Consider the following 27,947-nt stretch of genomic DNA (forward strand, 5'->3'; position numbering starts at 1 on the left):
TATTACATGATTCTGTATGTGTTATTTCATAGTTTTGATGTCTTCACTACTATTATACAATGTAGAAAATAGTCAAAATAAAGAAAAACCCTTGAATGAGTAGGTGTGTTCAAACTTTTGACTGGTCCTGTATTTGCAATGTATATTTGTCTATGACTAATGGTTATTGACCTATGGAAAACAAATGTGTGTGTATATATATATATCTATATACACACACATATGTATATATATATACACACACACACATTATATATATACACATATGTGTGTGTATATATATATATATGTGTGTATATATGTGTATTATGTGTATATGTATATATATATATATATATACTTTTTTTTGCTGATATGATAGCTGTGACAGCTAGATTCTAATTCATTAATTCATTGGCTTTGGCTACTTTATGTGATGTTGTCTGAACTGAATCAAACTTTGTTGTTCTTTCACTCACATCTGAAACTAATAATGGATCAGGAGAAACATGGAAACCTGGTAAAATAATGGTTTCATGGAAAAGTTTATGAATACTGTACAACATATTCAAGGAGAAGGGTTTCGAGATGTCATTGTCATTCAAGATGTCATTGTGTTATGTATTTTTATATGAACTGAATTCTTTTTTTATCTTCTATAATCCTAAATGTAAGGCTTTTGACTGTTATGAAGCTTGCCGACAGGTTTGAATGTCATTGACAGGTCTCACTATTTGAATCCTGACACCCATGTCATAACACACTGACTTTAGGGCGAGAAGGGTTTGGAGGGCTGTCGTTTCTCTGTGTAAGAGAAGATGGTTACACCACTTAAAGTTGGTCTGTGCACTAACACCACTTTACATACAGGGTTAAATGATATGTGCCACTTTTATGCCATAAGCTGCTATAGACTTCCTGTTGTTTTGACGATGCCATGGTACCTGTATGACTGGAGATGCTCATATCTTAGAACCACCGGCACTACACTTTACGTCTTTGTTTTGTTTCTTCATAAAACAAATTATATAAACTTCCTCTTCTGTGCTTTGGTGTTCTCGCCTTACACAATCACAGATCCCACCCCTCTCTCCTCGACAGCGATCTGATTGGTGGAAGGTTTGAGAGACACTGTTGGGCCAATCAGGATGTACCACAGTAATAAAAACCTGCCACACATTTAGGAAAGCTCCCAGACCACACAACATCAATAATAAAGCTTTTTATTGGGACATTCATTCTACAAAAGTGGAACAAAATAAATATGTAACATCGCTCCTCTATCCCAAAGAACAGACTATGTGAGGATGATCTCTGCACTTTGACCTCAGCCCTGGCAGGTGGAGAAGATCGTGACCTTCTGTCTCATGTCAGCCAGAAGGTCCAGCAGTTTGGCTTCCAGGCCAGTCAGCCTCTGGGACTTCAGTAGGACCTCATCCTGTAGACTATGCAGAGAGTCTGCTTTACCTGGACAGAAAATGGGGGGGAGCAGAAGAGAGAGAAGGAGAGGAGAAGGGAAAAGGGAGGGAGAAGGAGAGCAGGAAAAGGGACAGAGGGAGAGAGGAGAAGAGAGCAAGAGAAGGGAGAGAGAAGGAGAAGGGACAGAGGGAGAGAGAAGGAGAAGGGACAGAGGGAGAGAGAAGGAGGAGGGACAGAGGGAGAGAGAAGGAGAAGGGACAGAGGGATAGAGAAGGAGGAGGGACAGAGGGAGAGAGAAGTGAGAAGGGACAGAGGGAGAGAGGGGAATGTTTGATTCATTAATACTCATCACATCATTTCAGATTTCACCTCAGCATTCAGTGTCTTTTTCAATGTGCCACAAATGCACGCGCATATACAGTATTTATATGTTAGCAGATGTACATGTCTCCTTGCCATTCCCCATCCGTACCTGCTAGTGCCTTTATCATGTCTCCAGTGTCCTGGGCCAGAGAACCAGCCTCCTCCTGCAGCTTCTGGAGACGAGCCCCTGCTGTCCCCGTCCCATCGCCACGCCCACTGGTCCTCTCTGCAGCACGCAGCTGCTCCAGCTGCTTCTCCAGGGATGCCAGCTCCTACAAACACATAGGCAAAGAGAGAGGCCATGAGTTGAGCACAAACTCATATACAGAGATGGACATACACAAGCAAACACACGTACACATACACAAACTAAACTCACCTTGGCCGCAGCGTCTGCCTCCCTCTTAGCTTTATCGGCCTCTTCTGTTGCATTCTGGGCCAGCATATCTCCAGAGCGCACCAGAGCCCTGAGCCCCTCCAGCTGAGGCTTCATCCCCTCAGCCAGGGCAGACACCTCCCCTAGCGCCTTCACCGCTGGAGACAACTGGGCCTTGGTCTGGAGGGAGTCAAAATAAGGATGTTATTGGGGGGATGGAGAGAGGAGGGATCAAAATGAGAGGAATAATACAGTAAGAAGCTGTTTAATCAATGTAGGTGTCAGACTCGTTTGGAAGCGTATTTGTATTCATCTCCGTCTCACCTGTGTGAGGTTGCTGCTGATGTCATCCACTATGTCCAGGCTCTCCTGCACTTTTTCCTCCAGGCCAGAGAGGGAGCCCTCCACTGTAGTGAAGCCCTCCAACAGCCCGTCAACATCAGCCTTCACACCCAGCGCTGCGTCCCTGTCACACAACAACATTATAGCAATGTTACAGCAACCTTACTACAATGTTCACAGCAGTCACAACAATGTTAAAGTGACCTCAGAAACCATACAGAATTGTCATTAATTACAACAACTAGTTATACTTTACTTAAATTCATAGAAGAAACTTAAGACAGGGTTATGTACTGTAGACATTTAAGCTTAGCCGCAGGAAGTAGGGGTGCTGAGGGTGCTACAAAAATAGTGGTATTTGCTATTTTATTTGCGAAAGCAGCAGCTACTCTGCCTGGGGTCCTTACAAAACATGAAACATGACATAATACAGAACATTAATAGACAAGAACAGAACTACATCAATTTAAAACAGGCACACATAGCCTACATATCAATACATACACACAAACTAGTGCACTGGGCTTTTACTAGTTCTGTATTCGTGGGCTGATATAGCCGTCTGAAGAGCGGGCACCCCCCAGCACCCCCGCCACCAAACATCTTCCATGAATTTAAGTAAAGTATCTTTAAGTCTTTAATAACCTGTTGAGGATATGGCAGATATACGCCCCCTTTGGAGAGATTGGGTACCCCTAGTAAACTGGAAAAAAAATCTTTCAAAAATTGTTAATATATGCAAATAAAAATTATTATTGGATAGAAAACACTCTAAAGATTCTAAAACCGTTGGAATTATGTCTGTAAGTATAGCAGAACTCACAGGGCAGGCATTCTTCCAAACTAGTTTCTGTGGCCATGAAAGTTGGAGCAACTTTGACGTCATGCCCCCACCCCTCCCAACCAGCTATGATTCTGGGGACACTTTCTATCTCTTCCGCTAGATGTCCTCTTTCATTAGAGCTTCAAACCGTTCAAATCGCGCGAGAATTGACCCTATGGGAGTGAAATTAGTGCGTGCCACGAGAGAATAGGCTGTGCGTATGGGCGCGAATTGGTCACAGTCATTCCTTTGTTTCCAGCACTGAAGAGAAGGGCAGACGATGGGCGATTGAATTGAAGTTTGTTTTGCACGTCTAAAACATCATAAAGCTTGCTTCTGCACTTAGTTTGACCTGTTTAGTCGACATATAATGTGTAATTTTGAAGTTTTGATGCGCAACTTATCCGGACCAGAGGACGTTTTGGGTGCATTTCAGCTGATGTTATTAGCAGTAGCTAATACAAAGACGCAAGACTTGAAACCAAACGATGTATTGGGTAAGTATGAAGCCTTCCAGAACATTCTGAACGAAGACCATCGAAGGTAAGGGAATATTTATGCTTAAATCTGTGTTTCTGTTGACTCCAACATTACGTGGAAATGTAGCTTGGAACTGAGCGCTGTCTCACAATATGGAATAGTGTGCGATTTCTGTAACGTTAAAAACACAGCGGTTGCATAAAGAAGCAGTGTATCTTTCTAACTATATGTAGAACATGTATATTTAGTCAAAGTTTATGATGTCTATTTTACGTTATCTTGCCGCGCTACATAGATTTCCTGCGGGCGTTTTTGAGTAATTTCTGAAGGTGAACTCACTGTAAATGGACATTTATGGATATAAATGGCATATTATTGAAAAAAAAAAATATGTACTGTGTAATATGTCATATTACTGTCATCTGATGAAGATTTTCAAAAGGTTAGTGAGCGATTTATTTTTTAATCCTGCGTTTGTTGATTGCATGTTTTGGCTATTGAAATGAGCTGTGTCTGGTGGTGGTTTTACATATATATGTGCTATGTTTTCGCCGTAAAACATTTTAGAAATCTGACTTGCTGGCTAAATGAACAAGATGTTTATCTTTCATTTGAGCTATTGGACTTGTTAATGTGTGGAGGTTAAATATTTTTAAGAATATTTTTGCGTTCCATGCGCCACCGTTCCAGCTGCACGTGGGAGGGTTGATTCCCAATTGGGAACCAGTATCGTAGACAGGTGACAAAAGAGGTCATAAGGTGTTATACCTGGCGTCCCGGGCCTCCTGTAGCAGGCGCCGGGCGATGTCAAGCTGTGGTCCAGCCTGGTCCAAGACCGCAGTGCTGTCTGGGAGTCCTGCCGCAAGGTCTCTGATCTCCTGGAGCTTCCTCTTCAGAGTAGCCAGACTGACAGGCAGCTTGGCATTCAGGATCCACTCACTCACTGTGCTGATGTGTGTCGGGTCTGATGATGGGTCTGGAGAGAGGGAGAGAGAGGATGGAGGGAGGGAGGATATAGAGGGGAAGATGGAGGATGAGAGAATGGAAGATAGGTGGGGGAGAGGGAGGGAGAAAGGAGGGGAATGTCCTTACACTAGACACTCCCAAAAATGCTATACTACTACTTGAATACTTTTACTAAGAGTTAATAAGTAAGTGGTTATTGAAGGTACTGGAACATAACTGTCAATGTCTCACCTGACAGGAAGTCCTTCAGCTCTTTAACAAAGTCTCTCGTCTCCTGCAGATCTGCATCCAGGTCATCCCTGGCCCGCCTCATCTGATTGTCCAGATCGTCTGTGGACTGTCTGACCTTATTGGCTGTGTCCTGTGTTTCCTGAATCTGTGAATTGAATGGAGAAAAGAACAAAGCATTGAACGCCACATGATGAAACAAACCACTTGAATAACTAGTAATGTCCTTCATGTAAGTATTAAAACACTGTAATAAACGGTTAGAAACATACAGTAAACAAACAAAATGTTAGCTCGTACCTGTGCAGCCGCCTGTGTGATCTTCCCATTGAGCTGCTTCAGTCTGTCTTTCACCTCCTCAGCATCACTCACAGCCCGGGTCCCCTGAGGCAGAGCCCCGACGCAACTCTCTCCACGGCCACAGGGGGGCGCCCCCTCTGCAGGGCACAGCTCACCATCACACTGAGCAGGGGTACAGGGGGCAAAGCGCACGCTGCCACACACCTGAGAGACAGGGAATAACAATACACATTCACATTTAGGTGGAGGTACGGTTAGGGCAGGGTTTAGGGCAGGGTTTAGGGATATGGTTAGGGTTAGGGCTAGGGCTATGGTTCAGGTTAGGACTAGGGCTATAGGGTTAGGGTTAGGACTAGGGCTATGGTTCAGGTTAGGACTAGGGCTAGGGTTTTGGTTAGGGCTAGGGCTATGGTTTGGACTAGGGCTAGGGTTCGGGTTAGGACTAGGGTTAGGGTTAGGGCTAGGGCTATGGTTCAGGTTAGGACTAGGGCTATAGGGTTAGGGTTAGGGCTAGGGCTATGGTTCGGGTTAGGACTAGGGCTAGGGTTTGGGTTAGGGCTAGGGCTATGGTTTGGGTTAGGACTAGGGCTAGGGTTTGGGTTAGGGCTAGGGCTATGGTTCGGGTTAGGACTAGGGCTAGGGTTCAGGTTAGGACTAGGGTTAGGGTTAGGGCCATGGTTCGGGTTCGGGCTAGGACTAGGGCTAGGGTTAGGCTTAGAGCTATGGTTCGGGTTAGGACTAGGGCTAGGGTTTGGGTTAGGGCTAGGGTTAAGGCTAGGACTAGGGCTAGGGTTACCTGCTTGGCAGTGGGTGTGAGGTCAGGTTTGGTGTTCAGCTGGTGGTTGAGTTTCTCCAGGTCTCTGGTGTTGGCTGGTTGGACCTGGTTCTGGAGGTCAATGGCGTCTTTTCTGACTGCTTTTGACTGGTCAACAGTCTTCCCACTAGCATCAACACTTTTGGCAGAGTCAGTTGACTCGTCATAGGCATCCTTTATGGAAGAAAAGGCCCCTGAGAGAGAACCAACCAAGAGGACAGAAACAGGTGTGATAGCAGCCATAATTTAGCTCAAACCAAAACAGACTGGCATCAAGGCTTTGGTTCTGATTTTGATTGTGGATTCTAAATTCCAAACCCTTGTTTTTGCCACTCGACACATAGATGGTCCTCCTAGCTCTGTGGCGGCGTCTTCCTCACCTGCATTGTTGGAGTTGACGGAGTTCCTGAGAGCATCTCTCTTGGTGTTGTACACCAGACCCAGGCCGTCCAGTAGAGCCTGGAGTTCGTCCAGCTGCGTGCCTAGCTCAGGGGCTCTGCCTTGGGGTGACAAATCTCCATCCACCTGATCCAACTGGACCCTGGAGGATTATAATGGAGATGAGGGACAGTGAGCTGGGTAATGAAGGACTGTAGTCTACAGGAAAGAGGTGTTTAAATGTATACACTTAAATTTTGAAAAGCAAAGCATTTAGACATTCTAAGTTTGCCAGGACATCTGAACATTCCCCACCTTAGCCTGCGGAGCTGAGAGAGGGCGTCGCTGACTTGTCTGGCAGAGGGAGGTGGCAGTGGGAGAGAGTCTCGTATCTGGGTGAGAGTGGCCTCCAGGGTTCTGATGCGGGGACCCAGACTGGTAGGTAACGAGCCCCCAGGAAGAGAGGGAATCCTGGAGGAGAGTCTCTCCAGGCCGAGGGTGAGGTTCTGGATGTTTGAGTCCAGAGAGAAAAAGCAGGAGGGGCAGACCTCACAGTCAGGGAAGGAGTCACAGTGGCCACGGGTACAGGCATCGCAACGGGCACCTGTGACACCCAGCCGGCACCGGCAGGCCCCCGTACGCTTATCACAGCCTCCTGGCTTTGTGCCCCCAGCAGCACACTGACACGCTACAGAGAAAGGGAGAGAGGGAGGAGATGGAGAGAGAGAGGGAAGAGAACAGGGTCACGAGGAGAGAAAATTATTGTTAGTCTGCCTATTGGATTGAATTATCAAAAGCATTGAACAAAGCATGTTTAAGAGCCTTTGAAGGTTTCTGTGACAGAACACGACAGGGCACTTACATCTGCAGCCAATGAGTGGGTCTCCGTAGGTGTTGTCAGGACATTCTGTACAGGTACGACCTCCGAACCCTGACCTGCACTGGCACTGACCCGTACTCTGGTCACAGGTGTCACCGTGGGAGTTGGTGGGGTCACAGCGACAGGGCTCACAACCACGGGGAGAGGATGGATTCCAGTAACCATGGGAACACAGCTCACAGGTCAGCCCCTGGAGATGAGGTTGGCAAGGACACTGACCACTCACAGGGTCACACACACTGGACAGGGAGCCCTCGTTACTGCACAGGCACTCTGGAGAGAGATAGACACAGAGTCAGATGGGGATAGATCAACCCCACAGTATGGGGAATACAGCTGTAAGTAATCATGACATGAGACTTTATGAATTGCCTATTCAGGGTCAAGAGTGAAAGATGACGCACTGTTGCAGCCCAGAGGGTTGGAGGCGGTCAGACCGTAGTATCCCATCTTGCAGCGGTCACATTGCGATCCATCAACATTGGCCTTACAGCGACAGGACCCTGTGACGTCATCACACTGATCCCCATTCTCCACCCCCTCAGCACTGCAATGACAGCCTGTACAAAACACAGGGAAAAAAACAGAAACACAACAATAATCAAACACAGCAAAGATATTGCCACACTGCGACCTAATGTGGTGGTGATTAAACCTATAGTAGGAGAGAAAGAGGGTTAAAGGCAGCAGTATTTTATTAAAGCATCTTAAACGACGGTTTTAAGATCACTCACGTATGCAGGCATCAGGCCGGTCCATGCTGCTCCGGTGATTGGGTTGGTATCCAGGGGCACAGCGGTCACACTTGGGTCCAGTCGTGTGGTGCAGACAGCTCTCACACATACCTCCACTCCTCCGTCCGCTCGACTCATACACATCTGGGTCGAAACGGCACCGCTGGGAATGGTTGTTACACTCACAACCTACAGGGGGCAGCACCATGGGAAATAATCAACACACACATCTGTGCCTGTATATGTTCAGTCAACTCACACACGTCAGTCTTCACTGAGTTATTACTTATGGTTGCTGGTTGTGCGATACATTAGCAAAGTCATCCTATTTCTCCACACTTGTACCAAAAAGATGTAGTCAGTGTATTAAGGCATTAGTGGTTGCGTACGTTTGCAGGTATGTGTGTCCCCCTCCTCTGCAGGTCTCCAGGGCAGGTCGTTGTAAAGATCTGCACAGCGCTCACAGTTTATACCCGCTGTGTTGTGTTGGCATTCACACTGAGCACTGACCTGCAACACATACACAGAGTTATAAACCCACTAAAGAGCCATTCACTTGTACTGTAACTGTAACCTGCGTGTTTAACTATATGTACCTGTGTGTTGGGTAGCTGGTTAGTATCTGGCAGACACCGGTTGGCATGGCCGTGGCAGAGGCAGGTGCCCATCACTCTCATCTCTCTGAGGGCGTAGAACAGAGAGGGAGCGCGGCCCGGCAGGCGGGGCACAGCACCCAGATTAGTCAGCCTCACTCGCAGGCCTGACAATCCTGATACCTCTGTGGACAGAGAGAGCTGTCAGTCACTGGGCAAAGAACCTCATTGGATCAGGATTGTGTCAATCAAGAAATGTGTAAGTGTTTCTGGAGGAGAGCACGTGCTAAATGGCTTAAATGTCATGTGTAAAGATTGGAATATACTGTAAGTACTCTTTTTGGACATGTAGTTATATTGTCCATAGCAACCGTGGGGGGACGCTATGGACGGGTAAGCATCTTACCTTGAATCTTCTGCCCATCGGGGATGCTGATGGTAGAGAACTGACGCAAGGGGCTGAATTTAATCTGTTTCATACAATGAGCAAAATCAAAAAGAGTACAGAAAACAACTTATTCATGGTACAGAGGCAAAATATCATGGGAATTTTCTCCAGTTTTCAAAGTTGTGTCCCCCTCCCTTACCGTCTGGTCCTGGTAGGGGTTAGTGGTGGCGGGGGGCAGAGTGTAACAATATGTCTGGTCCAGGGAATGTGGCGTAATCATGGCAATGCCAGGGAAGGCCGATCTGCAGTCGGAGGCCATGTAGAGAGCAGGTTGCCATGTGTTACCGTTATCCAGCGTCCTCTCCACCACCAGCGCACTGGGACGAGGACCCTGTGTAGAGGCAACAGGAAAATCAGTCCATCAGATTCTACTGTACTTAAAAAGACTAATTGGCCCTTCCACATTGGAAAAGCCCTGTCCATGCTGGTCTGGCGGCTGGATCTTACCTTGAATGTCAGAACGAGGTTGTCCAGCTGAAACAGGTTCTGTAGGTCCAACTGTACGGTGACCGGACTCACGTCTAAAGAAAACATAGGTTTAGTTTATTTTCTGGATCACAACAGGACAGAGTTTTAGGATGGATCTCAGCACTAAGACATGTGTTCTTTAGCTGTAGCCCTCACCTTTCCTGGCCTGCCACCACCTGTTGGGTCCAGCAGTGGATAGAACATCCTGGATGGTGTGAGCCAACTGACTGGATGGGTTCCTGGAGTCACAGGGACAACACTTCATCTTCGACTAAAGGAGAGAGGAGAGAGAGAGAGCGGGAGAGAGAGAGGTAGGGAGCAAGAGAAGGCGGGAGGGAGAGGGAGAGAGAGAGAGAACGAGAGAGAGAGAGGTAGGGAGAAAGAGAAGGTGGGAGGGAGAGGGAGAGAGAGAGAGAGAGGTAGGGAGAAAGAGAAGGCGGGAGGGAGAGGGAGAGAGAGAGAGAGAGAGAGAGAGAGAGAGAGAAAGAGAGAAAGAGAGGTAGAGAGAGATAGAGAGGAGAGAGAGATCATTTTAATACTACTTAGCATTATATTCTGCATTTGGCAACCTTTGTCTTGCATGTGCATGTCCCCTGACCTCTTTTTGTGATGATGAGTCATTGGTCATTGGTCAGCACACATTCAAACAGCACGTGAGTCGTGGGAGGTTTCTGTGCCCTTACTTTGACAGGAAATGCTAGTTTAACAGACCAATATGGACTAAGGGAACGTATTGCAATCACACAGCAACAACACAGATCAGGGTATCAGTTCCTCCTCCAACACAATGGAATCTCTCACAACGACCAATGTGCAACTAAATGTTATTGTGGATTTTCCCACAGACACCATAGATAACATTGAGCTAAAGCTAAATTTTTGTTCTCTCTCTCGCTTTCTCGCTCTCTCAATTACATTTCAATTTAAGGGGCTTTATTGGCATGGGAAACATATATTTTAATTGCCAAAGCAAGTGAAATAGATAATAAACAAAAGTGAAATAAACAAAAAATGTACTGTCACGCTCTCTCTCTCTCTTTCTCGCTCTCTCTCACGCTCTCTTCACACTCTCTCTCTCACACTATCCCTCTCTCTCTCTTTACCCGGACATCGCCCCTCTCCCTGAATGGGGTGTCCAATCACAACCAGGACCCTGTGACATCATCACACTGATCCATCAAGTCATTGTCAATAATATAATGCTTTTAGCAAAAATGTTTAGCTTTAATTTATGATCTGTAGAATCTATGAAAATAGAAAGGTACAGAACTTTTGTGAAACATCACAGCATAGATGAAAAATATATAGCAAATAGAAATAAAAAATGGATGGTCTTCAGAGATGGATGGGAGCAGTTGATGTTAGCTGAAGGATCGGATTAAAAACAAAAGATAACTATTGTAAAATACATTGTGTTCATAAAATGTATATAGTATGTATACACTGGAAGTAAAAGCCTACGTGTTGTTGTCTATTAGTTTACTCCAATTAGGGGAGGGGTGGTAGGATAAAAAAGCACCACATCATTCAGCTGGTCAGGATTTGTGTCGCCGTGCTAGTGCTAGTGCTAGTGCTAGTGCTAGTGCTAGTGGCAGTCTACTTCATAAATAGAACACTAATGGGAAGGCTCTTGTGTAACACGAGTGGAGTTTTCCAGCCCTTTCTACAAAATTCTTCAAAAAATTCACACAGCTCCACCGCTTGGAGTTGGAGCTTGAACACTCCCCTCACCTCCAACCGGGCTGTGTTCAGTCTAACCTGACCTTCAACCTCTTACCACCCCTTGCAATATTTTTTTTTTTTTTTTTTACAAATATAGAACAGCAACTCCTCCCCCTCTCCACTACAACCATAACCTACAACCGTACTACATATATAGTGTATTCTGAAAGTATTCACTTTTTCAACATTTTGTTATGTTACAGGCTTATTCTAAAATGTATTAAATTGTTTTTCTCCCTCATCAACTAACACACAATACTCCATGATGACAAAAAAAACTGAAATATCACATTTACATAAGTATTCAGACCCTTTACTCAGTACTTTGTTCAAGCACTTTTGGCAGCGATTACAACCTCAAATCTTCTTGGGTATGATGCTACAAGCTTGGCACACCTGTACTTAGACAGTTTCTCCAATTATTCTCTGTAGATCCTTTCAAGCTCTGTCAGGTTGGATGGGGAGCATTGCTGCACAGCTATTTTCAGGCCTCTCCAGAGATGTTACATTGGGTTCAAGTCCGGGCTCTGGCTGGGCCACTCAGGGACATTCAGAGACTTGTCCTGAAGCCACTCCTGCGTTATTTTGGCTGTGTGCTTAGGGTCGTTGTCCTGTTGGAAGGTGAACCTTCGCCCCAGTCTGAGGTCCTGAGCACTCTGGAGCAAGTTTTCATCAAGGATCTCTCTGTACTTTGCTCAGTTCATCTTTGCCTCGATCCTGATTAGTCTCCAAGCGCGCTGTCATCTGCCTTTTACTGAGGAGTGGATGCCGTCTGGCCACTCTACCATAAAGGCCTGATTGGTGGAGTGCTGCAGAGATGGTTGTCCTTCCGGAAGGTTCTCCCATCTCTAAAGAGGAAATCTAGAGCTCTGTCAGAGTGACAATCGGCTTCTTGGTCACCAACCTGACCACGGCCCTTCGCCACTGATTGCTCAGTTTGGCCGGGTGGCCAGCTCTAGAAAGAGTCTTGATGGTTCCACACCAATCCCATTTAAGAATGATGGAGGCCACTGTGTCCTTGGGGACGTTCAATGGTTTAGAACATTTTTGGTACCCTCCCCAGATCTGTGCCTCATGTCCAATCAATTGAATTTACCACAGGTGGACTCAAAACAAGTTGTAGAAACATCTCAAGGATGATCAATGGAAACAGGATGCACCTGAGCTCAATTTCGAGTCTCATAGCAAAAGGTCTGATTACTTAAGTAAATAAGGTATATCCAAAGCATGATAAATGTGCAACAATTTCTAAAAACCTATTTTCACTTTGCCATTATGGGGTATTGTGAGTAGATTGCTGAGTTGTTTTATTATGCGTTTTAGAATAAGGCTCTAACGTAGCAAAATGTGGAAAAAGTAAAGGGGTCTGAATACTTTCAGGAGGCACTGTACCTCCAATTGCCCTCTCCTCCAACCCCCTTGTGTCCACTCCCCTTCACCTCCACCTTAGCTTGCCCTGGCCGGAGCGGGTTGAGGCTGTGGCTGGAGCAGAGACTTGAATTGTGAGAGATCCCATTAAGGTCATGGCTTTGTTCCACACTGGGGGAAAGGTCTCTCTGCACTGGATGTTTCAACACCAGCTGCGGCTACTGTCCAACTGTCCAGCTTTCTCTCTCTCTCACTCTCTCTCTCTCTCTCTCTCTCTCTCTCTCTCTCTCTCTCTCTCTCTCTCTCTCTCTCTCTATATATATATATATATATATGTAGGACAGGAAGCAATGTATATATATATATATATGTATATGTATATGTATATATACTGTATATATACATATACATATACACATTGCTTCCTGTCTCTCGTTTGCTCTCTTTCTCCTTCAGCCAATCCCCCCTCTTCCTCCATACAACGATTTCAAAAGTTAACAGGCAAGTTTCTAATCAGATTTCGTCAAACAATCTAAAATCTGCACGGTGCACACACATATGCACACACATGTCCTCACACATGCACCCACACACACACAAACGCAAACATTTACTGTGGATTCAGTGTATTAATACATTGTTAATACAATGTTATATAAAGACAGAATTATGTCCACTAATGTGTGAACTATTGCCAGTGTTGTATAACAACTTTATATTGTAATGTCATTGGGCAGTAATGATGTAATAATATTATTCATGTATTTTGGTAAAGTCAATGTGACTTGTACCATAACCAATGGTGTGGTAAAGAAGGATATGTATATTCTACTGTACTACATGGAGAGATGAATGCATGCAGTGTCCATCAACCCTGATTCAATGTATACCCATGGCAAGGCTCAAAATATGTATCCCATGCAAAAACTACATCTGCAATCAAACCAACAACTTTGACTGTCAGAACCACAGTGACATCTAAATACATATGCTGTGGCATCAGCCTTGACCCTGGTCTGTCTGTGTGTCTATTTCTGGACCAGTGGTCAGGACTCACTGGGAGATTGACCCCGAGACATATATGCTGACGGGACAACACTGTTCACTGTCTTGGCTTTATAGTTATCTGTATGACACAGTGTTTCAGTTAAGTATAGTCTGCATCAGACCCTGCCTGGCCCTGGCTAGTGTCCAGCCAGTCAGTGCCCTTGGGCTGCGGGCTGCTAAGGACAACATGGAGAAACTCTTCCAGACCACTGGAATCTGACCAGAAGAGTTAGTCTGCCAATGTAACAGTCTGTATCAAAGTGTATGTGTATTTCCAGCTGGCCGGCTCTCTGGACCAGAGGACAGACACTCACGCCAAAGATGCATGGACCATGATACTGCTTGGAGATATTCCTGGGCCCTTATCCACAAAGCATCTCAGAAAATGCCCTAGGAATCCTGTTCAAACCTGTTTTAAGACAACAAAAAAACTCCCAGCTCAGAGTAGGTTTTAGGATGATGTTAAGACACTGCCCAGACAAACCCTGAAAATAAACTCATCAAGTTTATCTCAGCTGGTAATCACGACAGTTTGAGCTACCACAAAGAAAAGATAGTGATGAGGCTCGGTAACATTGTTGCAAATGATGGGGGATAATCAATCACGATGAGGCGTGACCAGCCGTGAACTCTATAGCAGGCTTCAGACAACCACGGTGAATGTGACTGTACATCAACTGTTGCAATGGTAAACGACTGATATAATTTTCACGATCACTTTGCCTACTTGTAATTATTGTCTAATATGTTGGCATGCACAATCCTTTTAAATAGATAGATCCTGATATGTTGAACAATGTGATATGTATATTGTACTGGTTGCAAAAATAATAATTTTGATCATATTAACGTTATATCAACACACACGTCACTCCCATTCAAGAACTCTAAATCACTTTTGGCATAGTAGGCATCAAGTCACTTGCCAATAATGTTGCATAAAATGTTTGTAAGGTCTATCATTAATCACCAAACACATATACCCAAGATGCTGTCAATTGCCCAACTCATAGGCATGCCCAATTTCTACATATTTTTTAACAAAGTGATATTGAGCTCCAAAGGGATAACTTGAAATAACATGATTTAGGTTAATTAAATAATCAAAATAAAATAAATTATTTTTTCCTACCCACTGGACAAAAACTGGCCGAATCAACATTGTCTCCATGTAATTTCAACCCCAAAAATATATGTGAGGATGTTGAATAAACGTGGAACACTGATAGGATTTTACATTTTTTTTTTTAAATGTATGCTTTGGCCACAAATATGAGTATAAGACCAGTCAACAAGATTATTTGGGAATGAGGTAGCTCTTTCCTTCAGTCAAATGACCTTAATAGGTGGAATATTATTAATATTCTCCAGAATTTCATAGTTAATAAACAAAAAAATCCCCCAAAAATCAGATGTTTCAACATCAAACGGTTTTGTTATTTTTCAGTCATCTGTGATGTATATAAAGTGTAATATTGGGATGCAAACTCAAAATTGAATAGATTTCTATATCGGACATGGTATATGTGTATTCTTTATTTTAAGCCCATAACCATGTGTGTGAGGTGTAAACTTTTGTTTCAAATTAGATTTGTTTAAGACTACCAAGACACGCTCTGTGTGACCATGATTTAGCCGACTGCAGTAAAAGGTTAAAGGTGCAATATGCAGAAATGCCGTTTCCTTTGTTGCTAAAAATTCTAATAGTTCGCCTAATTTCAGTTTATGTGACAAAACAAGCAGTCGGAGTGTAGAGAATCATTGTGCCATCTAAACTGCAGTGAAATATATTTTACATAACCAAGAATTATACATTTTCAGCTGTTTGAAGCTGATGTACAAAACCGAAAGTAAAAGACCCAAAAACTAAACTTAAGAGCAGGAAGCATAGAAATGGCGCACATAAAACACATCTACCGCTTCTTAGACTGGCTTTCAATGAGAATTCATTTTGTTGGGTCGCCTAAAAAGTAACACATTGCAGCTTTAACTAAATATACATTTTGAAAAGTGAGATTTTCACTGGACAGTTACTTGAACTGCATAGGACAGCTCATGAGGTTTCCAAAATATCTGTTGACTAGGTGGGACTCTTATGACTAAAGAGGCTTCATGCATAGCTTTTACATTTACTCATAAAAATAGGGGTAAAATGTATTTATTCTGAGCACTTATGACCCATGTTCTACTCTGAGACGCTTTGTCACTACGGCCCCTGGCCTTGGCCATTCATGGTACCCTCCTTCTGGCATCCCTTTACTTGAACCCTGTATTATAAATCTGTCTAAGCTATAGAATTAGAATTCCATGGTTGATGGACGGGTGGCAATATTGGATGCCCCATTTTGAATATCTGAATATGTTATGCTCACTAGTTAGGTTTCCATCCAATTAGCAAGAGATTTTCATGTGAATATTCTAAAATCCGCATAAATAAAACAGACTAAAAATGAGTGCGTGATGCCGTAGTGCACACAAAATGTACTTATTCGCTTAAATTTTTATGTACTGAAAAAAATTACATCTTTACATCGCATTTTCAACTCTACTGATAGTTGCGTTAAATAGCCAATGTTCCTACTCAGGTCTTGGCACATGCACTCTAGCCAACAGCTTGAATATACAGTGCAGGTAGGTTAGTCTACATGATGAGATTATTATGGATAAGAGCAAGAATATTTGACAAACATCGATCATCATGTCACCAGAATAAGACTCTCAATATTTGTTGGAAAGGAGCATCAAGACCACAGTGTACTTTCACCACCCTGTGAAGTTCATCATAACTTATTCATCCATTTAACCTTTATTTAACTAGGCAAGTCAGTTAAGAACAAATTATTATTTTCAATGACGGCCTAGGAACAATGTCTTGTAACTGCCTTGTTTAGAGGCAGAACGACAGATTTTTACCTTGTCAGCTCGAGGATTCGATCTTGCAACCTTTTGGTTACAAGTCCAACGCTCTAACCACTAGACCACCTGCCGCCCCTTATAAACTGCATGGTTTCCAAGTGGTAGTGGGAGGTCTACACACCATATCGTCACATGACTCCAAGTTTACTTTGATAGGATGGTTATTATAGCAGAATTTGAGAATAAAGGCATTTCCACCGTATTTCTCACATAATTAATTTTACAGACATGAAAAGATCCCACCATGTCGAACAAACAAATTATCTGTCTGCATTTGTAACATTGTACACAAATGTTCTGTTTCCATCACAGATGTCATGATTTGTTTTTATATGGTATGACTGGCATAAAAACTGGATTGAAACGTTGTTGATATCTCTCAAATATTAGTATCTTTCCACATTTCTACACAGGAAACAATGGATAATTCTATAAAGAAAGGAAAAAACTTAACCACAAGAATATACCGAATGAGTATAAAGCATGGAATGAAATTAGGTCACAGTGTGGAACCTGATATGGTTAGTAGGCTCGACCTGGTGTCGGAGCCAGCTATTGGCTAAGATCCCCTCCATCACTGAGTAAAAGGGGATCAGCCTTTCTTATCTCATCTCTGATTGGTTCATACCAAACCCTGATGGAAAATCGCTTTGAACCATGTTGGCTTGTTGCTATCTGCAACTCTCTGGCAACCGCCAGTGCCAAGGTCAGGTCAAGGGTAGAGATGAGTGTTGGGCAAGAGAGAGGAGAAGTTAGGCAGTCTGGTTATTCAAACTTCGCCGTATCACTGTGCCAAACTAAATCCAACCATACCCTTCAGAATAGATCTGTCAACACTGGATAGGAAAGCCAAGGCTCCTATCCTCTTTCTCTATCTCTCCTATCCCTCTCTTTCGCTGTCTTCCAATATCCTCTGCAGGGGCATGGCGGGCACCCTGCCCAGTCATTATCAGGTCATGCATGCCACTGCCTGGACACTGAGTGATAAAGCCCTGGCACACTGTACTGCTCAACTCTGCTTCTGGCTGACTCAGCAGATATGGCAATCTCATCCATTTCTGCTAGGAAATCAATAAAGTATTTCTAATCGACCATTAGATGGTTTAGCACAGCATGTCTTCCATCATCAAATGCAGTCAGTCCACCAAAGAGTTTGATACTGTACAAAGAGTAGTGATTGCCTTGCCGCAGGCCAAGCAGGTGGCTACTGTAAACACACACACCTGACAGAGATTGCATAAAACAAGCAAAGATTAACACAGGGGCGATGGAGAAAAAAAATCCGCTCTAGGAGAATAAAGTTGATCTAATCTACTCATTTTATTTTATGTCACATTGTAGTACTATTACCTATGGAACTATCCAGCCTGCACAATAGGCAGTACAGTTACAGCATGTTTTACCACCTGTTCATTTCAACTCCAAGCATGAAGCTGTAAACTCTGAGGACATGCAAAATGGCACCAGGAGAGAAGGAGAGGAATCCAACACCACAGTGTCCTTCCTTGTTCTTAGTAGCAGCTTAGTGATAACTCTGTGGCCTTGAGAGGAATGCCAGTGGAAATGCAACTCATTAGTCAAAACATTTCATAATGTCTAGGTAACTCTTTTCAGATCACATCTTGCTAGTGTCCACATTGTCTCAACTGTACTGAATGATACAGAGTGTGTCAGAGAGATATACGATACACACCCATAGCCTTAACACATGACTCAACACATACAGTCAATCAGCTATACTACATCCACACTCCAGTCTAGACCAGTTTCTATGGCCTGGAGCACCTTTCTCCCACACGCCCAACATTAAAAACATATTTCATGTCTGTGTTGTGTGATCAACACATGCATCCAGTGAAACACAATCACTTTAAGTAAATATTCAAATACAAAAGTGCTGGAGTTTCAAAAACTCAAACCAGAACCACCAAAAATATCTACAGTCTGGTGTGTGTGTTTATATGGTGCGTGTGTGCCTGCACAGACAGAGACAGCCTGGTATTTGTGAGAGCAGAACTTGCTTTGCCCAGCAACATCAGATGAAGGGTGTGGCTCAGATGAAAGACTTGACTGTCAAGCAAACACGCAGCACCACAAATTAAATCAGAAAAAATGTCCTATGTTCTCCTTTCACCTGGTTTCAGCCCCTCGTTTGGCTTAAACACTGATGTTTGAAGGTTAATCAATCCCCTCAAAACAGCATATTTGATTGTTCTCTTGTTCCTTTGAAATCAAATAAATCATTCTCTATCCAATGTTTTTCCAAAGACTGTAGTTGCAACATCTGGCACTGTGTGTCTCTGGCACCAGATCCAGACGTTTTCACAAATTACACCAACCAGTTCTCCCCTGACCCTCCATCCACCCTCTCCATCACACCCCTTCACTCCCTCCCTGGTCTCCTACTGTGCATGATGAGACAGAGAGCAGCATGCACAACCAAGCAGTCTGTCCATCTGTCTTCTGTCTTCATACATGCATGTCTGTCTGGCTCACTGACATGCCTAAAGATATAGCTACTCTTCAAACCTGAAATGTTGTAACACATTAAACAACCTGGTGAACAACTCATAATAATTAAGAGCTACAACACCTCCTAATTGCCCTACTTTCCCCCATCTCTTACAGTGCCGATGCACTAGCATTAAAAGGGACTGCGCTTGACAAAAACACCCTGGGTAGAGAAACAGCCCATGTCTTCACTTGAAAGTTTACACAATCTTATGTATACACTCACAAAACTAGCAACGTCAATGAGATCTACTTGTCTTTGTAACATATGAGGTTCTTTGTGTCTTTCAGAATAGTAAGAGTAGGGTCGTACCTGTCCGAAGGGGGTGCAAAAGACCTCCGAGCCGGTGAGGCCGCAGGTGGAGGAGGCGTGGAGCTGACGGCCCCTACCGAGGAGCAGGTCTCCCATAGGGGGGTAACAGGCCCCCCGAGAACAGTCCCTCTGTGTCGCAGCCACTGCAGTCAGGGCTGGGTGAGGGGATCAATTCATCAATCAATCAGAATCATACATATTTCCTCATATCCTACACAAAACTATCACAACAATCTAGATGTTAATACTAAAACGAACTACAAATCTAAAGAAATTTAAATGTATATAACTGTAACAACGCATCAATCATTTAAAATTAGAAATCAATTAAACATACCTGCTAGCTGGAATAAAATCCACATCTTTGTTTCCTGCTATGAGAAATTCTTTGAAAGACAAAAAGACAATAAGCAAAAAAGGCAACACAACAATTTAAGAAATAATTGGTTGACTAAATAATTGGAAGAAATGTACAACACAGGAAATGTATGAAGGCAAAATAAGTTGAACTACATTGAAAAGAAAAGGTCCAATCTCCAGTGAAAGTGAATCAATCCAGCTCACTACTTACCAGTTGTAAGTGTATGTATGTGGACACGCGTGTGTGTGTGTGCCGTTCAGAATCTGTCTGTCTAAATGTGTGTGTGGGTTCTTGGATGTGTCCTTATAAACACTGTCTCACCTGGGCTACAGAGTGTGTCAGAAGGTAGCTGGCAGACACACCCTTCCCCTTTTCAACCACACCCTGATGGGATGAATATACACACACGCACGCACGCACACATACACACACACACACACACACACATAAACACACACAGGCACGCAAATACACACAGTCGTATTTAACTAATCTTTGATTCCCATTCAAAATCCTATTTTCTCTAACCCTGCCCCTAACCCTAACCTGACAATCTAACCCTACACCTAACCCTACCCCTAACCCTAACCTGAAAATCTAACCTTAACCCTAACCCTTAACCTAACCCTAACTCCTAACACTAACCCACCTACACACACACACAAATGCACACACACAAATACATACACACACATACAGTACACACACTGACACACACGCACCAGATGGAATTTCACAAGGACACATCTAACAAATCAAATCACATTTTATTTGTCACATACACATGTTTGGCAGATGTTATTGCGGGTGTAGCGAAACAACAACATATTCTTGAAAAGGGTGGACCTTCCAAAATGAACTACAGAAAATAACATTACAAACAGTTCTTTGTAGCGATGTGGTATAGCTGTGGATGAGTGGTTGGGTTAGCAGCTTGTCTCAACAAGGAGAGTAGTCTAAGTATGCAGTGATTATTATGATACATTGCGCAACAACATTTGTAAATGAACCCATTTTGCTGAATTATTCTCTTTGGCATTCCCATCTAAACACAATAACTAACACAAACACACACAGAAACACACATCTAAATGTTTATCCTGCAGGCAGTAAAATGGCTTGGCACCACTATGTTGTAACCCTGGCATTCTGTGTGTTGGTGTGTGACGGTGTGGATCATCACCTGTGTGTAATAAAACCTAGCCTCAGGGCTACTGAATGCACACTGTTTTTCTCCATAGCTACTGACTAACAGCCAGGACCAGGGCGTGTTCTCTGACTCACCTCCGTCTCACACACAGACACACACACACACACACACACACACACACACACACACTGCCAGACAGCTGTAGCCACACCTTATAGCTTCCTCTTAACCTAAGGTAGAATAAGGACTGGTAAGGTATCCGTGGCAACAACAGGGAACACTTTGGTATAATATTTTGGGAGAGGGAGGCTCTAATGACCAAACAAAAACTACTAGTACTCATCTCAAATTACTATGGCCTTCATGTACTGTACCAAATGCCTCATCAGTGTGTGTGTATTACTGTGTATGTGAGCAAGGTTGAGGGGTCAGGTGAGGGAGTACACTGTCAAATTGGGTCCATTATATACTCATCTGAAACAGCTGTGTGTACCGGCTAATTCCAAAATGACGAGTGTAAATGGCCACTAATACAAGGCCTTCGTTAAACCTTCGACAAACTCCTTTGTCTGTAAACAGTGGTGAAGTGAGAAAAACCCCTTCACTCTCACATGCTTATTAACACTGGCCAAGAGTCCTCTTATTTTTCACATCTCAGATTTCCATTTCTCCCATCATCTGTCTCAAAATCATACGGAATTATGTATGACTGGTCCAGTCAAATTCATGCAATAATAAGATCATCAAATTAGTCACAGTTTGCTCAGGAACAGTTTGTGTGTGTGTGTGTGTGTGTGTGTGTGTGTGTGTGTGTGTGTGTGTGTGCGTGCGTGTCTGTCTGTCTGTCTGTCTGTGTGTGTCAGTACAGACAGAGTTCACGGTGTCTGCAAATGTAATGATCATGACAGGAGGGTGACTGGGTTTATAGGGCCTTTGACTTAATTCAGACTGATCTCAGCATCTTGTATGCTGCCTAAGGCCAACAGGTGTCGTCAAGCCTAACAATTCTATACAGAATAACAATTTATAATTTTCACATCGATAAATTATGTTGTATATATTTTAATTCTGCTCTATATAGATTTGGTAAGCCTTTATTTTACAGTAGATAAACGACAAGGTAGCCAATTGAAGATGGCAATTGCACAATAATAATAACCTATGAATTAGCTTGTTTATTTCTATGGGATGAAGAAGCACTACTAGGCATAATTTGGTACCTTATCAGGCAGGCGGCAGCTACCAATGGCACATAGGCGCGCACACACACACACACACACACACACACACACACACACACACACACAAGTAGGCCATCATTTACAGAGTGGGTGAAAGACTCTGAGATGAGTTGTAACACGTAGTCAACATATGTAGCTCACTTTCCTCTGGACCCATGCTCCTTATGTTTTAACAGAAGAGAGCTTGTGCTCACTGAATATTCATAAAGCGTCACTGAGTGGGCGTGGATTAAAATAACCAAATCTTTATAAATGAGAAGCTCCGAAAGTGTGCTCAAGCGACACAGAACAAACTCATCAAATATCCAGAGAAGGACAAGATCAATTACTTTAATACAGTAAGTAGCCTACCAATGCACGTGATTGTCCTGCTTTTTATCACATTGTTGTGACATGAAAAGTGCTTAGGCCTATTTGTTACTTTTTACAACTGCACCCATAAAAGGTGATTGTAAAACGCTTTCCTTCTCTCCCCAGTCAAATTCAGACCACATAATCCAACCGAAATGGAGACCATGCACGAAATCATCCCTTTCGCCAAGGAGATGCTGGCGCAAAAGCCTAGCCGCCGTATGCTGAAGGTGTACCTTGTGGGCACCGTGGTGGCCTTCTTGGGCATGGTTCTGGGTCTGGTGGAAACCGTGTGCCAGTCCTTCTCCTCCGGAGAGCCGCTGGACGCAGAGCTCGTTCAGTTGAGGGCTCGGGAGCAGAGGGCACTCGAGACGGAGGAGAGGAGACATGAGGAGGTGGCAACAGTTTCGGCCGCAGAGCAGATCACCATACCCAGGAAGCTACAGCAGGCCACGGGAGCGCATAGAAGCGCAGGTGCAGCCAACCGACTGCACGCCTCGTAGAAATCGTCACTGGGCCAGCGCCAAAACGCTGTTAACCTACACAATTATTAAGGAACTGTATAGTCCTTGCCACGCCAAATACGGTGCGCTACATACGCACTCGAAAAAGCTTCACAAGAGGAATCGCACTGGGCACAGAGGTCAATTCAACGTCTATTCCACGACATGGAAACAACGTTGATTCAACCAATGTGTGCCCAGTGGAAGGATTGGCAACCTCAAACAGTCAACAGAAAAACGAGTTGACTGTCTGTTGAGCTGCGCTTTGCTGCGCTGCTTTGGGTAGCCTAAATTGACGCGTCAGTTGGAGGCTCCAAGCTGAAATTTGAGTCCCGGGTCGAAATAGCCGGCGAAAGAGCAGCTGTCCGACTCTCACTATCAGACAATGAGATATAGGGCGTTGACTGCACAGCCCCGGACCTGCTATCTCATTCTCCACTCCATCCATGGTGCCAAATGTGTTACATTTAGATTTTTTGTGTGTGCTATGTCAATGCTGTAAATATATTAATGTTTTTCCTACTCAATAAATTCATATTTTTATTTACAATGTCTATAGATGGTATTTTCTGAGAGAAATATACTGGATATATTATTTATAAGCACCCAAATATAAACATATTCACGGCCAGCATTGTAAAACCAAAACGAGTAGGACTATCATAGGTTTAGTAGCCTACGGTGGTTAGCTTTCCTTTGGAATATTCTTGCATCAGGTCACTAGAGGGCGCTTTCATACTGGGTAAGCAAAGGGGCCCGAATGTAGCCTATAATAAAGATTCCATTTGGCATTCTTCCTTCCTGCTACCTCCAACCCTTGAGCAATCATTGAACTGGACGTGATTGGATAAGTGAAAGAAATGTAACAATCCTATGCATTTTTTTAAACAAGCCTTTGTTATATCTGTAAGAAGCTGCTTCAAGAGAGTAGTAGTGAATGAAGGATGCATTCTCAAAGGGGTTTTACAGGTGTAGCGATGGAAGGGGAACAGGCAAGGAGGGGCTTGTATCAGCAAGTCTCTACCTTATTATACAGATGTAGGATCTTCATTTGATCATCCTGTTGCAATGCAGGAAATGTGTTTAAAAAGGCTTCTGAAATGTGTCATTTCCACTTAGAAATTTCAGACTTGTTTTTCCCTTTCCAAAATTATATCAACCCTTACAAAAATGTCCATTAATTATAATCCACATTTCCTGTTACTTCAGGATAATTTTTCTGCTGTCGCACGTAAACTGGCTCAAATTAAGATCTTACATCTGTAACATAAAGGCACAGAAGCCTTGACATGGGACAGTGCGCAGGAAAGTCCACACAGGGAGGCTATGGGTAACCTTTGATTTGTCTTTGTGAGTAAGACGGTAACTTCTGGTGTTGTATGGTTTCTATTAAGACTTGAATGAGCTAAACATGTGCAACATGGCATCCAGTTCAAATCTAGAAATCCAAGATTCAATGGATTTCATTCCATTTGCCGCATGAGACAGAAAACCATTTTTGTGAAGCAACTAAATCTCACAATATCTGTATACTATGTCTGCCGGCCATCATCCTGGTTGGTTCTACACATCAGTCTTGGATGAGGTCACCCCTGCCTTCCCCTTACAGTGTAAAGTGAGACCTTGTGTAAAAGTGCTTTATAAATGCAAATCCATTATTATTTCCATTGTGTGCAGACAATCATCACTCTTATGAGGGGCTCGACTGAAAAGTCTTCCCTGCAACAGGAAGATACAGTATTATGCCATTGGGTTCAGTGTGTTTATCTTTTCCGAATAAAACCAGAGACCATTTATGCCTGGCCTAGTTTAATAGGGTCACAGCGCTGTGGGGGTGAATTATAGATGACACTTCCTGTGGCTTGGACAACTGAGATACTGAACAAACAATGTGACACCTTTAGCTCAAAGATAATCACATCAATGTGATTGTGACCAAAAACCAGACCGAGCTGAACAGAGAAAAATATGGTTCCTCCTCCTATGTAAATGTCTCTAATAATGTCTCTAATAATGTTTGGCTATCACTAGGACAGACATGACACATTAATACCTGGAGGTGCCCTGAATAGGGAGAGAGGTATTGTAGAATTGATGCAGCTGGGATTAATGTGGAGAACTATGATTTCTGAGTCCCTAGCACAAATTGGCTTGGGAACACGCAAAACAATTAATAATCATTTTGAAAAAAACATCTAATCAAGAAGTCATGTTTCACCAAGAGAACAAGAAACCCAGAATCAAAGTCAGGCTGTAGAGTATAGAGTGGTAGGGATTAAACACCATTCAAACAATTGAGGATTCTCTTTGTAGAAGGAGAGGGATTTGCTCTGAAAGGTTGCCAGTAGTAACAGAGGCAACAGACACAGTTTGAAGCTTGTGAGACCGTGCCAAGTTCTTCCCATTGCCAACAAGGCTCTCAGAGGATGAACAACCAACCAGGCAGCAATTATATCCTGCTCTAGATGAATACCCTACCTACACTCATTTTATAACAGAAACAGAGTGAGAAAGGAGGAGATAAAGTGATCAGTGAAAGTTAATGCATTGTCTTATTGTGTCGTATTCTGCCAAATATCAAAGTACTTGTACATTTCATTAAAAAAATACTATTTGTCTACAGTATATAATGTGACAATGTCGAATCCATCTTCCTTCATTGTTCTAAGTTTAATATTGTCAAACATATATTTACATACACTAAGTGTACAAAACATTAAGAACACCTTCCTAATATTGAGTTGCACCACCACCCTCCTCCTTTGCCTTCAGAACAGCCTCAATTCTTTGGGGCTGGACTCTACAAGGTGTTGAAAGCGTTCCACAGGGATGCTGGCCCATGTTGACTCTACAAGGTGTTGAAAGCGTTCCACAGGGATGCTGGCCCATGTTGACTCTACAAGGTGTTGAAAGCGTTCCACAGGGATGCTGGCCCATGTTGACTCTACAAGGTGTTGAAAGCGTTCCACAGGGATGCTGGCCCATGTTGACTCTACAAGGTGTTGAAAGCGTTCCACAGGGATGCTGGCCCATGTTGACTCTACAAGGTGTTGAAAGCGTTCCACAGGGATGCTGGCCCATGTTGACTCTACAAGGTGTTGAAAGCGTTCCACAGGGATGCTGGCCCATGTTGACTCTACAAGGTGTTGAAAGCGTTCCACAGGGATGCTGGCCCATGTTGACTCTACAAGGTGTTGAAAGCGTTCCACAGGGATGCTGGCCCATGTTGACTCTAAAAGGTGTTGAAAGCGTTCCACAGGGATGCTGGCCCATGTTGACTCCAATGCTTCCCACAGTTGTGTCAAGTTAGCTGGATGTCCATTGGTAGTGGATCATTATTGATACACAAGTGAAACTGTTGAGAGTGAAAAACCCAGCAGTGTTGCAGTTCTTGACACAAACCGGTGCACCTGGCACCTACTACCATACCCTGTTCAAAGGCACTTAAATATTTTGTCTTGCCCATTCACCCGCTGAATGGCAAATACACAGTCCATGCCTCAAATGTCTCAAGGCTTAAACCACCTTCTTTAACCTGTCTCCTTCCCTTCACCTACACTGATGGAAGTGGATTTAACAAGTGACTGTCACACCCTGATCTGTTTCACCTGTCCTCGTTATTGTCTCCACCCCCTCCAGGTGTCGCTTGTTTTCCCCAGTGTATTTATCCCTGTGTTTCCTGTCTCTCTGTGCCAGTGTATTTATCCCTGTGTTTCCTGTCTCTCTGTACCAGTGTATTTATCCCTGTGTTTCCTGTCTCTCTGTGCCACTTCGTCTGGTATGTTTGGAAGTCAATCAGCAGTTTTCCCGTTCTCCTGCTTTTTGCATTCTCATCTTTCTAGTCCTCCCGGTTTTGACCCTTACCTGTTTCTGGACTCTGTACCTGCTTGCCTGACCATTCTGCCTGCCTTGACCACGAGCCTGTCTGCCACTCTGTACCTCCTGGACTCTGATCTGGTTTTTATCTTTTTGCCTGTCCACAACCATTCTCTTTCCTACCCCATTGGATGAATAAACATTGTAAGACTCCAACCATCTGCCTCCTGTGTCTGCATTTGGGTCTCGCCTTGTGCCTTGATAAGTGACATCAATAAGGGAGCATAGCCTTCACCTGGATTCACCTTGTCAGTCTGTGTCATGGAAAGAGCAATTGTTCCTAAAGTTTTGTACACTCAGTGTATATCAGGCAGCGGTGATTACATGAACAATTTCCTAGTTGTCTTTGGAAATATCATGAGAAATAAAGTATAAACTTAAACAAAAGTGTGAAAAATAGAGGATGATGACATTTCAGACAAACATATGACTGACTATAAGCAAACACACCTGGCTTTAAACGCACACTTTGCTTTTGAATATGGAGGTTGTCAATAATACAAAAGGTAGTGGTAGAAATCACTTTAGCATTCTGAATACATAGAAACATCTACGGGAAAGAATGTATTTACACAGTAGTTCTAGGGACACAAATCATTTTGGCTGTGTGACACAATCAAACCCCTATGTCCTCTTGTTTGTGGTGTTGAGAACACGTGTTTTATGGTATCATATCTGAAAGTTAGGGAGACGCCCTAGTGTATAAAATTATACTAATGCACCTGTTGTTCATTGTCATCTCTTCCAGCTTAGTTCATGACCTCATGAATCAAGTGTCAGGCATATTTGTGTATCTTAAGTCTCTAAGAAAGAGAGGGAGAGCGAGAGAGAGTTTGAGAGGTTGGCAGGACCATAGCTTCAATTGTCACTTGGCAACTCAGAAGAGAAAAACTCAGCATTTAGTCAAGCATGTGTCATCCTTAAGAAGCCTCGAGAGCACCTCTCCAAATCACTCAAAAGATAAAGGTGGGGGCACTGTGTAATCTAGTTACACAAC

At 43.5% G+C, this 27,947-nt stretch overlaps 2 protein-coding genes across 2 annotated transcripts; one reads left to right on the forward strand and one right to left on the reverse strand.

Moving 5' to 3' along the window:
• Positions 1–1,192: 1,192 nt before the first annotated feature.
• LOC110529014 (laminin subunit beta-3) lies at positions 1,193–20,254 on the reverse strand. The gene is made up of 22 exons (XM_036983984.1): positions 20,040–20,254; positions 19,806–19,854; positions 19,469–19,623; positions 9,748–9,862; positions 9,571–9,644; positions 9,263–9,454; positions 9,082–9,145; positions 8,679–8,860; positions 8,472–8,592; positions 8,083–8,271; positions 7,753–7,908; positions 7,331–7,621; positions 6,784–7,156; positions 6,471–6,631; positions 6,073–6,284; positions 5,277–5,480; positions 4,980–5,124; positions 4,551–4,758; positions 2,462–2,603; positions 2,141–2,317; positions 1,871–2,033; positions 1,193–1,446 (listed from the first exon to the last, which is right to left on the reverse strand). The coding sequence occupies exons 2-22, from the start codon at positions 19,828–19,830 to the stop codon at positions 1,307–1,309; spliced, it is 3,489 nt and encodes a 1,162-aa protein (XP_036839879.1). The 5' UTR covers positions 19,831–19,854; positions 20,040–20,254; the 3' UTR covers positions 1,193–1,306.
• A 2,184-nt stretch (positions 20,255–22,438) lies between these two features.
• LOC110528394 (G0/G1 switch protein 2) lies at positions 22,439–23,621 on the forward strand. The gene is made up of 2 exons (XM_021610428.2): positions 22,439–22,558; positions 22,698–23,621. The coding sequence occupies exon 2, from the start codon at positions 22,727–22,729 to the stop codon at positions 23,072–23,074; it is 348 nt and encodes a 115-aa protein (XP_021466103.2). The 5' UTR covers positions 22,439–22,558; positions 22,698–22,726; the 3' UTR covers positions 23,075–23,621.
• The last annotated feature ends 4,326 nt before the right edge of the window (positions 23,622–27,947 follow it).

The sequence above is a fragment of the Oncorhynchus mykiss genome, chromosome 7 (genome assembly GCF_013265735.2).
Source record: "Oncorhynchus mykiss isolate Arlee chromosome 7, USDA_OmykA_1.1, whole genome shotgun sequence".
In the NCBI taxonomy this organism is placed as follows: domain Eukaryota; kingdom Metazoa; phylum Chordata; class Actinopteri; order Salmoniformes; family Salmonidae; genus Oncorhynchus; species Oncorhynchus mykiss.